The sequence below is a fragment of the Pleurodeles waltl genome, chromosome 6 (assembly GCF_031143425.1).
Source record: "Pleurodeles waltl isolate 20211129_DDA chromosome 6, aPleWal1.hap1.20221129, whole genome shotgun sequence".
Classification (NCBI taxonomy): Eukaryota; Metazoa; Chordata; class Amphibia; order Caudata; family Salamandridae; genus Pleurodeles; species Pleurodeles waltl.
Window position 1 is genome coordinate 715,157,678 of NC_090445.1, and position 12,921 is coordinate 715,170,598.

Genomic DNA, 12,921 nt, shown 5'->3' on the forward strand with positions numbered 1-12,921 from the left:
TTAAGATTCAATAGGAAATCTCATCCCTTTCCCTTCATTTCCCGTGCTGCCGATGTGCACAGCTTTAATCACAGACAGATACTCCGAAGAGGATAAACTTTCTGTTTTTTTTCTGTTTTAAAATATATAAACAGACTCTAAAACATATTCTTTACTGTATTGATGTACTGAAAAATTAAAAACGTAGCACTGATATCATTATTTTTCATTCACTCTGCCCCCGAGAAGTGTCTATTTTTTTGCTGCTTTGTTGCTGTGGTAGCCTAGAAAAAGCACTGTGAGAATGTATTATAGGGGGCTGCGTGAACCTCGGCTTTCAGTGGCTCTGCAAGTGTAGTGGCACCAGGGCTAGAGGTCTGAGGGCCCCAAGTGTAGTGGCACCAGGGCTAGAGGTCTGAGGGCCCCTCTGGATCCTGATTGTTGCTTTAAGTCAAACAGCCGGGGGTGGCATTTCTTTTCATACACTAGGTCGCATGTCACACTGGCTACGCTATTAGGCAAGTCATTCCTAGCGTAAGGTGGTGCTCAGAAAAACACCTTATCCTCCCAAAGTCTGTGAGCAAGAACTGAAATAAGCAATGTATTGACTATCGGCGGCTCCTCCGCTATGGCAGAGGAGCGTCGTCCATCGCCAGCAGCTGCAAATTGAAAAATAAAATTGCTAATGAACAATGTTTAGTATCGTTTTTATTTTTCATGGGGTGGAGCCATGGGGGATGACAGGGGAGGGTGACGGGGACAGAGGGGGGTGGTGTGCACTCCCCTCAGTGCGCATGTGTGTTTGGCCGTTCATTTCAGGATGGCCAAACACACATTTGGACTAAGCTGTCTCCAACCCAGCACTGTGATGCTCACAATCTGCCTGGAAGCCTGCGCCTGCAGTGGGTGGAGGCAGAAGAGTGGCGGCGATGTGGTGGGTCAGGTAAGTTTTTTTTTATTTATAATGTTGTTGTCTTTGTTTTGTGCCACGCCGCTTTGCCCTGACAGGAGCCACCCCTTGTACTGACAATGTGCCACGCCGCTTTGCCCCGACAGGAGCCACCCCCGGTATTGACAAGGAACCGTGGCTGGTTGTCAGTGGCCATTGCTTGCAGCGCCTCAGCAAACCCCTTCATGGCGGGGCTGGTGTTATTTGTGCAGTTGGAACACACCTACGGCCTGCTGCGCCTCCCTCGCAAACACAACACCCTCCCAGACTGCACTGAGCTTTTGCCCTCCAGAGGACGGAAGTGTGTTGGTCCACGCCCAGTGCCACTGAGCGCTTGGCTTTGCCTGCCAGGGGTGGGCGGGAAACCAATTGAGTCTCCCTCGTGTGAGGTGACCTCAGTGGCACCGGCTTTCCTATGGAAATCTCGCGCGTTTTTTCCACAGGCCAGTCCTGCGCACTTCTGGGTGAGTGAGGTGCTTGCGTGTCTGGGCCCTGCCGCCTCACCCCAGCTTGCACTCTCTCTGGTTGTGCCTGCCAGCCACTCTTGGCATTAATAAGGCGGAGTGAATTTGATTTATTAATGTCTAGGACAAGATGAGACAGGTCCCCCAGCCAGGGCGGGTGTTGCTTCTGGAGAACTAAGAGGCCCGAATGAGCACTTGCGCGCGAACACCCTGCAGGGCGCGCGCCCCCTCCAGAGTCTGAGTAGACCGAGGTCATGGGCACAGTGAGAGAGCAGTCTGGGGGTGTGGGTGGTATAGGGCAGAATGCAGAGACCAGAGGAGAGAGAGAGGAGGTGTGTGCAAAGAGAAGGCGGTGGGCGGCGGCTGAGGTGAAACTGGGTGTGCAAATAGATGTCCAGAGCACACTGCAAGGAGAGCCGGTGTTCTTTGCAAACAAAAGCACGGGCCTTGCATTTCTCCCGTGCGTGGAAGAAGCACGGGCCCGGGTACCCCTGAGCCATGAACACGCTGCCTCGACCCCTAAAACTGGAGTGCCCTTAAGGGGGAAATAAATAGTAAGGCGTTTACTTCTTCCAAGACGCACATAATGTGCATTTAACATAATCGTGTTTGGTTGCCTCACTTGACTACTGTGCAGTTTATATCATATCGCCCTGGTGCCCTAGGGACTTTCGTTGTACGCTGTATCCGTAGTGCCTCCTTTACGTCCTGCTTAGAAACCAGGGTCAAAAAGTGACTGCTGGCTAAACTGGGTTCGTATGTGTGTGCGCGCCTAACATCTCCGACCGTGGCCCCCGTTTCTCAAACGGTTTGCACACCTACCTACGACTTAAGTGTGAAAAAATGCTAGCATGCCCTCCGAAGACCCCTGACCCAGATCAGGTGAAAGGAAACAGCACTGCACCGTGCCACCAGCATCTATCTGCATTTCACTGCAAAGCAGTGTGTGAAGCAATACACAGCGCTCCATATATACAGATACAGATATATACACACGGATATAAAGTCATATTTAAACATGTTAAGCAAACACATGCCAGACATACAGACACACATATGCACGCAGGCTCTTTGCAATTGCCTTTTGCAGTTGGCCCTGCCAGTTTTATCTGTGACACGATGTGCCACCCCTAAAACCTACTCCCCCGAAAGTCACTTCTTGAGATGCCACTGTGCACAGGTGGGGCTGGCTTAGTATGGGTGCACGCGCATCCGCAGTCATAGGACTGTATGTAGCTTCTATTCTCAGGAGGACTGTGTCTGAGACGAAGAGCTCAGGGCTGGGGTTCTGGGCTCACTTCAGAGAGCATTGACTTCTGTGTGGATAGTTTTAATCATGCCAATTAAGACACCGGCCCATGAGATCCATTTGGGCTTAAAAGGATCCCTTTCCATGTGTAAACAGACCACGCCCTCATCTGTGCTGGACTGCTTAGCCACCAGGCCCTACATTTTGTCAAGTACCCCCTGAGGTTCTTCCCTGGGAGACAGAAGGGGCAATTCAAGTATGAAAGGTGACCAGAGTTTAATCAGAGCTTTTGGTAAAGCCTCGTCAGTGTATCGTGTGCTAGAAAGATGCACCCTTCGACGTGTGCTTGAATGTCGAGGCCAGGTCTCCCAGACAGCGCAATGGCTGGTAACGATCTTAAAGCTACCTTCCTGGTGCCCTGCGGCCTACACAAATAGACACTGCGTGTCCATGTCAACCACACAGGTGAGCTCCTCCTGATGTGGTTCCACAAACTGCTGAACACCATCCACACACTCATCCACCAGCCCAGCCCATTGGACTCTGCCTGATTGCCCTAGAGGCCAGTCCGATCCAGTGTCTGGTCCCTTCTTTGGGTTTTGAAGCGGAGGTCACCTGTGTTTCACCCTCCACTCGCTGGGCTTCGTGCCGGGTTTGCTCTACCGCGGTCACGCAGCACCTGTAAGTGGTTAAAAGGGTAGTAGGAAAATACTGGAACCTTCCACCCAAGACGCGCGCCCCTTAAACGCGCAGGTGAAAAGGGAACCAGCTTGCCCTTCAGCTGGATCATGGCAGTGCCCTGTGGAAATTTCTGGCCGTCAGAGGCACCTTTGTAGGGTCAGTAACCGCAGGGGAAAAACAGCCCACTTCAAAGGCGGCTTCTGCAATCCGCTGGGGCCAAATAAACACCTTTTCTAGGTGTCTGGCTCACTTTTAAAACGATTTTGGGAAAGATGTTTACATTAACTGTAAAAAAAAAAAAGTTTAAAAAAAATAAAGTTTAAAAAGCGAATGCATAGTGATGTCAGCGTTTAGAAATAACAGGCACCGCAATGGAATAATTTAATGAGTGCAGCACCGAGGAGTTCTTCTGCAACCACTAGTTAAACAGGCTGTCTGTTTGGAGGGCTTGTGCCAGCCTATGTCGGGGCCTGGAATCCCTGCAGAGACTCGGGCTGCCAAGTGCCTGAAAGGGCTCATTGTTCCCGGGTCGGAGCGGCTCGCACACTGTGCTCCCCTGCGAGCCCCTGCGCCATGTTGGGGCGATGAGATTGCGGGAAAACAGCACAACGTCGCGCACCCTGTCTGCGAGAAAAAGAGAGTCCGCCTTGGTCGTGTGGCCTGCGTGGTGGCACCGGGATTTAGGCAGGGTGCTCCCTTCATGACACCGGACCACGTGCACAGGTGTGTCGCCGCAAAGACAAATCATGTTGGGACACTGTGGCCTGCATAGGGAAATCAATCTTCTAGCATTATTGCTTGTGCCGATATAATCAAAATGTATTACCGTGCTTGTGAAAAGAAGGTTGTCACTGCTCCTGCGCTTGTGCAGATGAACATTTTGAGGTGTACCTGAAAGCGCACAGTGGCACCTCGAGCTGCATAAAGTAAGCTGATGGCGGCAGAAGGCCCTGTGGACAAGAAAGCCTGTTGTGGGCCACCATGGCTCCTGGTTCCACAGTGCCCAACTAGACCACAGCTAGGGTGGAACTGATTCTGGTGACAAGGCCAACAGACTACCCTTTCTAGGGAAATGCCGCTGTACTGGGGGTCCTGCCCAGCTTTAGAATGCAGAGTTTATTTCCTGCAAATGTAGGTGAAGTGGAAAAGCCAAGAATCAGATGTCAAGTATTCTAGTTCCGTGGCTAAGAGGCACCCGCTTTACCATGGTGACTTCTGCTGTATCCCCTCCCCAATGATCGACCCACCTTATTAGTGATTCAGCCAATGGTTTTACTTATAGCTCTCATTATCTGTACTCAGCATATTTCTAAGCTCCCCCCTGATATTTTTATACAATACAAGCTTTTTTTATTTGGTTTTGTGGTAGTAGGTGTTTACTGGGTAGTGCTGATGGTGAAAATTGATATTTACAATTGGTATTTCAAGGCTCAAGACTATATCATTTCATTTGAGTAACTGAATTGTTCACGTTGTAAAGTTGTCTGTCAAAAGTAGCTATAGCGAGCAGTCAAAGTTACTCCAGGAGGAGGTAGATTGTTTGAAATTCAGATACATTTTAAAAGTAATTGCACTCAATAAGCGTAACATATGGCTAAGCTATATCTTTTAACATGGCCTGATTAGGAGGCCTGAGCTACAGAATAAAACCCCCCAAAAATGCTACACCCCTTTTAATTCCTCTAGATCCCAAAAATGTTTTCTGATGTCCCTGCATGTGCAAAGTGCCTTTAAGCAATAAAAATATCCTGCAAAAATGTAATAGAAAGTTGGCCACCCTAGTTGCAACATCTGTACATGCTCGAAGAATGTATAACAGTTCTGTGGCACCCGCAACTGCACAGAGAAGGCATTCTGTGGCACAGAGCCATTTGCGGAGAATCACCTGCTCAGACCTAGTAAAGCCATCATGCCAAAGACATGGGGCCAGCAGACTACACAGCATGTTGTGGCAGCAGGTTGTGCACAGATTGTATGATGTGGCCCCCGTGGCACAAACAGAGAAATCACCTCTTCGAACCAGGTCTTCCTAGTGGTAGCAAAACAGCATAACACATATCATGAAACTGTGACGTGCAAGCCGAAAATGGCTTTCGGCACCAGCACCAGTACCTTCAATATACATGTTTGGAATTACCCTATGAACAGAAACATTGTGCCTTGACACCACACACTGTGCAAAGAAGTCCCCTCATGCACTGAACCTCTGCAAAAAAACACATTGTGGCACGTCTACAGAGAGAAAGTGCATGTTGTACCTGCATGTGAGAGCTTCATTTCACTCCAATCAGAGAAGGAATGGGGCTGGTGGAGAGATAGCACTGCGTGGCACCATACGTGCGAGAAAACATGGGCCATGACACCAGGCCCTGTGTCAGAGAAGCATGCAGTGGTAACGTGGTCAGCAGAGAGTGCAAGCCGTGGCCGGGTACTGAAGGAAAGAAAGTGTGGTGTGGCTGCACACCGTGACACTGGGCCTGGGTAGAGAACGAGTCTCCTGGCACCGAACCTGCAGCAAAAGAGCCACCTGGGAAAAGCGCCTGCAGACACAAAGAGTGCCATAGCACTCCACCGCCACAGGGGGAATGAGTGGTGGCATCAGGACCCTGGCACAGAAAGCAAAGTGCAGCACTGGGACCAGTGGCAAAGGAGCAGGAAGGCACCGGCACCTCCCGAGTGCAAAGTGCATGCTGGCACAGAACAAGAGTAGAGAATACGTATTATGGCGGCATGACGTCAGTTGTCGTGGCACCCGGGCTGCGAAGATAATGGCCGGAGTGGAAGTGCAAGTGGGTCCGGTCTAGCAAAGGCCTCTCATGACACTGAACACGTGCAGTAAAAGCCGATTGCAGCACAGGGGCTGCAGAGAGTGTATCAAGGAGCTATTGGAGAGAACCTACCTTCTAGGCACCTAATTAAACCTTGAAAAGAGAAAACGCTTCAATATACTGGAGCCAGTCTATATAATGGTGCCCGGCCTGTCTAGGGAGAGCTTAAGTGCAGTTGGGAACTATTGAGCTTGAACAAGTCCAGAGGAGCCTATGGCGTGGAGGCTTACAGGGAAAAGGAAATAGTTGGGGTCAGTACTTGAAATGGAAAAATAGAAGTGCAGGTACTCTGCACCAGAGTGCCTGCTTATTTCTGAACAGTGCTAGGACTCTCCTTTTAAAAGTATTACATTTTTCTTGAAGTGCAGGTACTTTCCCTATCAAAATAGAAAAGTGCCGGTACGCTGTACCGGACAGTACCGGCCCATTTAAAACACTGGTTGGGGTGCCTCTTGCAAGCAGGTGGGCTTGACCTAAACGACGTGACACGTGACTGACTCTTCTGCCACCCTAGGCGTCTTTTAGAGAGACGCTCATGTGAGGAGTCTTCCAATTGGCCTATAGACAAGCCTCCTTCCGTTTTTCCTGTAGTAAAACCAGGAATTTGTGAGTTTGAATGCTATTTATTAAAAAGCACCCATTATATGCAGGATGTGGAGTTCATGGAATGTTGTATTTTTCCAAGGCTGCTTCATCGCACAGTGCGGCCTTTGTACAAGGAGTGTGTATATTATTTCGATTTCTGTTCCTTATTAAAAGAAAATTCAAAAGTTGTAGTTGATAGTGATGACTGTCTGAGAGGGTTTTAGCGACCACTTTTGAAGAAGGTTGGTTCCTTTACTTTCTTTAAAATGTTTTTTTTTGTATCAGTAAACCCAGCATGCATTTTCATTGCCCAGATATTCAAACAGCAGAACTGTGAAATCAACAGCCACCTCGGGTACCTCCTCTGCTTGCAGTGGAGTGACGACGTTTAAAGGTCCACACAGGCTTTTTAGAAAAAGAAAATAGGTTGTTCTTTAATATCATTGTTTTTATTTCTCAATCAGGGTCACTTTTTACGCTTTTGGATCCTTTTCGTTATTGGGCTGTTTGTTCTCAGTGTTGTAAACTGCGCTCAGTCACTGGAAGTGATGCCACAGAAAGTGTAGATGCAGATTCATTCCACAGCAACCATGCAAAGTAAAATATATCACTAACGCATGACTGACTGAGTTGTTGGTGGTAAAATTCAAGAAAATACAACTGCTTACTTTTCACATTTACTGCTGTGATAGGTCTCTGAGCCTCACATCTTGTCCCCCTCAGAAGTCACTTTTGGCTATAATGGTTTACAACAGCTCATAACATCGGAGCTAGCCTTTGTAATGAAAACGCTTGCAAATTAGTTAAAATGAATGTAGATGGAAATAACTTTCGATTGGATAATACTTTAGAAATTAAATCATTAATAAGCATTAGCCTTTTTGATATTTGTCCAGTTTATGGCCCTTAAGTGTATAATTACTTAAGGGCATTTGTTTCCCGTAAGTTGATGGATAAAGGAAATGCCAGAGCAATGGAAAACTGGGCTGCAATGGGACTTTGTTTTTGTATAATCTAAAAACCTGGACTGATCCGTGTGTCTCTCGTAAAGCACAAATTGGAATCATGGTAGAACTGACTTAGTCGGTCCTTCTTCTATGTTTGATGAAATAAGTACTATTAAGCAGGTAATTAATAACAACTTTTGTCAAGGAAACAGTTTGGTTTGTATTGAGAGATATAAAAAGTGCCAGTATTGATTCTCTTTCCCCCGCTTTCTAGAGAGGTCACCCCACCCGCCAATACTCCAAGCTGGGCTTCCAGCAAACACAACCACAAAAGTTGGGGGTGATGCAGAGTTTGTCTGCAAAGTCTACAGTGACGCACAGCCTCATATCCAATGGATTAGACATATTGAGCTGAATGGCAGTAAAATTGGACCTGATGGGAATCCATACCTCAAAGTGCTAAAGGTAAGAGCGTGTGTTGGAACTGATACAAAGAAAGTCACGTTGAACGCTAAGAAGGTTTAAACACAACACTATGCAAGTCCAGTTTGACTACTTTCCTCCCAATGCAGCACTTCAGGCATCCTGGACATAGGTCCCTGTTCAGTTGACCAATGATTGTTTAGAACAGTGGCATCCAGATTAGCCTATAGTTCAATGTTCATATAAGCGGGGACCTTATGAGTCACCTATAGACCAATGTTCATTTAAAATAGGAATCTTATCAGTAGCATTTTAACACTTTTATCTACGATAAGGACCACTAAAGTGACCTGTGGACGAAGGTTTATCCAAATCAGGTAATTGCATGGGAGCCTATTGTGAGGCTTAAAGCCAGTCTTCAGTTAAAGTTAATTGAGGCACAGCAACCCCAAGACATTTCTCTTGGCCAATCTGGCTGTACTAATCTTTCACAAAGTGGGAAAGCAGTGCCCAAAACAACTTCTGATCTCCTTTTAGTAGCAGACAGAATGTAAAGCATCACATCCTGTAGAATATTAAGGATACATATATATAAGGGTGGGGGGACTTGGACGCAGCAAAGGAAGAATAACTGAGACTTTTAATTTGAAAAGTTAAAGTTTATTAGAGCCAAATCCAAAAAATGACTAATAATCAATTTTGAATGACAGGGACGCTAAAACGCAAGAAGGGGTATAGATTCATTATATGATTGCCGAAATATCACAAAAACATCCAAAGCCTCTTCGACCCTGACTGCAATCCCTAAGATAGCTGTAAGTAACCAGGAGAAGAAAAACTTGACAGAGACCTTGGAAAGCTGAAGCTAAGGGAAAATGTAGACGTGGGCGAGAGAGAAGGGACGTGGGTAAAAGATATGGCTCCAGCTGGCTTTGACATTGGAAATGGCTGGGTCCAAAATTAGTTCTAACAATATTTATCTGAAACGGGGGCATTTGGATGGAGCTTTGGACCTACGTTTATCTATTATCATGATACCCACAATGATCTGTAAGGCGATATTCTACGGTAGAGCAGCGGTTCTCCTGTAGAACAGGTATTCCATCGCTTTGCAGCAGCAGTCACTCTCATGCAGCATTGGACTTATCCTTCATCTTTTCCCCAGTACGCGGCGCCTGCTGGCACCGCATGTCCTGCGCATGCGCTGGTGATCTGGTGACGGGGCCGTTGATACATGTGCTGCCACAAGGCTGCCGTGACCATGTCCTGTGTTGCTCTGTTTCTAGCGCTCTGGAATTAATAGCTCCAATGCCGAAGTTTTGACCCTGCATAACGTGACTGAGGCGGACGAGGGCCAGTACACATGCAAAATCTCCAATTATATTGGGGAGGCCAACCAGTCTGCCTGGCTCACGGTACTGCCTGCATCAGAGAAAGGTAATGCCACTGTGTGGTGGTCCACAGGCACGCCCACCGCAGGCTGCGGTGGTTTGAAAGATCGTCTTGGTTCTAATGCCTCATCTGGTGTCAATAGGGTATCCTGGTTTCCTCATGGTATTGCTGTTGGTCTGGGTGGCCAGCAGCCATGGAAAAATACTGCCTACGCCGGACGTGCCTCTGCTGTACCCCACCTCACCCCACCTCTCTCTCTTTCTGTCTCTTTAACTCCTTGTTGTCTAAGCTCTCTCTATTCCTCTCCACGTCTTAAGAATTGAGATGTTTTCAGGAATTTTCTTTCATACACCGACCTCTAATAAAGCAATGGGTCACCTTGATGACAGTGGAAGACAGACTTAAAGGGAGCTAGAATTACTGTTATCATGAAGAGGGCTTTCACAATCAGGTAGTTTTAGTTTTGGGTGGTTCTTCACCAAGTGATCACATTTCATAAGAAATCAGATCCACTATTTGTAACAACATTTTTTGTATTAATTTAAATTACAAATCGTAAATTATTTTGACACAATATTATCTTATTTTCAATTAATAATGCCAGTTTATTAAACTAATCAATTTTAGTAAATACCAACTTTAAAAAATATTCGGTAATTCTCTGCTTAACAATTCCAGGATATAAAAATTGTGTATTCAGACAATTCACAACTCTAGTATTTTAAAACTTTTAAATATCCATTATAACGTTGTAACTAATAATCCTAATATTTACTGTTTATACATTTAATTAGTTTGCATTTCACGTACATTGTAACTAATAATCTTAATATTTACTGTTTATACATTTTATTAGTTTACATTTAACATACAAACTATCCAAATTTTATAAAGCCACAAATGTGTTTTCATAATTTTTTTTAACAAAAACCTTTTTTCTAGAAGGGATAAATAACATTTTAAACTTATGATGACATGTTTCTGATGTTATATAACCCAATCTACTTAAGTAATAACAAATACACATACAAAATGCAGCTTAATTTATACCTTTATATTTCCATTGACAATTCAAACAAATTATAATTCTTTCTACTGGAACCCACTTCCCCACTGATGATGATCCTCTCACCTAGACAATGCTTCCCTGAACCTCTAGTAGCAGTCCTCTCAGCCCTTAGATACTGTCCTCTGATTCACTCTATTTTTACTTATTGATTCCCCCCAGTTTCTATCTTCTGTCTCGTCTTTGAATATTTCTCCACCGTCTTCTGTATTTCACATTCTCCTGCAGCCCGGTACAGAACTCACGGCGTGAGGTGTTTCTCCATGATCTCCCTCTTGTGATTGCATGTATATTGAAGTGGTCTGTTCCATGCTGGTGGTGGGGATAAGATTCTCCTTACCTTGATCTTGGGTGGTGAGTGGGGAACCTGTTGGGTGAAATCTGTCTTTTGGTGGAAGGATTTATGGACGCCAAAGAACCTGAGTGCTAACGCTGGCTTATTCAGAAGCTGATATACCTCTAGCAACATCACCTGACTTCCCTGAGAGGCTGGGCATTTGAAAGGTCGGTTGAGCTCGAGCAGAGTCAATCAAGTCAAGCTATACATAATATATGACTGACACCGTCCCATCTCATCTTAATGAAATTTCAGGGGCACAACCCCATAGTGGATTGAAAAGACATTACTAAACATAGCAATCCACATATTTGAATTGGCATTATACACATGTAACATCCCTAAAAGCTACATAAAAACAACCTTTAAGCAGTCTAGATGTAAGCTGGCGTTTCCTTGTGGAGCTCATGGTTCTCCGTCCACAACCTCTGCCACTATGGTGCCTACTTTCTGTTTTCTCGCTCCTTTTCCTTCCAGGCGGCCGGTGTTAACACCACGGACAAAGAGATCGAAGTCCTCTATGTGCGCAATGTCTCTTTTGAGGATGCTGGGGAGTATACGTGCTTGGCGGGTAATTCTATCGGGATCTCCTATTACTCTGCATGGTTGACCGTTCTGCCAGGTATTTATGTTGTGTCTCTCTCAGCCCGAGTACCCTCTACGTCTCACACCCTCCAATTGCTTCCCTTAACTCCCAATCCCCTCCTCTTCCTCTGCTCAATTCATTACAACTGTTGTTGCTTCTGCATCCTTCCAGTAGCCACCGGTCCTTTCGATTACAGGGCCAGCAGTCAATATTCTGTCAATGAGATTTCTACCTCACTTTTAATGTTAATATCGGGTTTGACCAATCACAAGACAACCTTTGCCCTTGCTGGTGCATGTGGTCACTCAGTCAATGCAGCCCCCTAGCAAAATAACCCATTCCCTTTCAGAGGGCTGCAAAGGTACAGTGTGCTTTCTCGCTTAACACTCTATGCCCACATTAACCAGTCACTCTATGCCCTCTGGGAGACCATATGGGTCCTCCACTACCATGCAGTACATGCCCTTTAGAGTCATGACATCTGTGATCCAACTAAGCACGGTGTCAGTGCCCCCTCTCAGTATACATTGTTTGGCCCTTTTTAATAAGGCAACCTCTTATTTCTCTAATCTCGGCATCCATCAAACAGCATATTCTGTGTGTTCTTTTGACCATATATTCCATATCCGCACTGACCTCACAGCATGTGCCTTGCTGATGAACTTTGTAAGCTGGACCCTTAAAATCTCAATTTAATGATTTCGGAGAGATGCAGAAGCAGCACACTGAAGACAAGAGCCAAATCAGGCCAGCACCACTGCCAACCGGATCCACCTGGAAATGTGTGGGGTGAACTCAACACTGAACTAAACTATTACCGCAGTCAAAAGTATAGCAATGGGTACACGACTGCACAAACCATTAGCGAAGGCAAAAGTATGAGTTCCCACTGCAGCTCTAGAGATCTGTGTGGTGTGCTGCACACTCGAGAGGTAGAGTCCTTCTCTTGAAGAGTAAAACATGTACCCACACCATTAAACAGGGAAGGTGGTTCATTCTGTTTTCCAGCTATGAACACTTCACTGTTCAAGCATGCCACTCATTCCCAGAGGTTTGCCTCTGGCATACATGCTCTATATCTGGCATCTCTTCTTCACATAGACATGCACTACACCTTGCTACTGGGGTAGAACTTCCAGGTTCACAAGAGGCTATAAGATGACTTTGAACTCACTGAGGTTTCCCTGAAGTCCGGTTGGCTTGACGGCTGGTCTGTGGCATTTCTTTTGGTTCTTGCCATGGGTCTTCAGTGCATTTTAGGACATGATCAATGAGTGAAAGCCGTTTATAACATGACCATGGCATTCTATGCTGGTCTCTTGATGGATGCCATGCCAGGCCTTGGTGTTTTCTGCCTATCTATGAAACAGTACATTGTCTCTTCTACTGCATTATTTTCAGTATTTGTTGGGGGGGACGTTGCTTCATGGGGAGC

At 46.0% G+C, this 12,921-nt stretch overlaps 1 protein-coding gene across 10 annotated transcripts in view; it reads left to right on the top strand.

Annotated features, from left to right (window-relative positions):
• The window catches only part of LOC138300195 (fibroblast growth factor receptor 2), an 81,074-nt gene that overhangs the window by 44,081 nt on the left and 24,072 nt on the right, over positions 1-12,921 (top strand). For 5 of the 10 annotated variants that reach the window (XM_069239218.1, XM_069239217.1, XM_069239220.1 and 2 more), the window contains 2 exons: positions 7,957-8,147; positions 11,378-11,522. In XM_069239218.1, the coding sequence (XP_069095319.1) occupies positions 7,957-8,147; positions 11,378-11,522 (336 nt within the window). Of the gene's footprint in view, positions 1-7,956; positions 8,148-9,391; positions 9,543-11,377; positions 11,523-12,921 lie in introns of all 10 variants that reach the window. The other 5 variants (XM_069239215.1, XM_069239216.1, XM_069239219.1 and 2 more) reach the window with 1 other exon arrangement.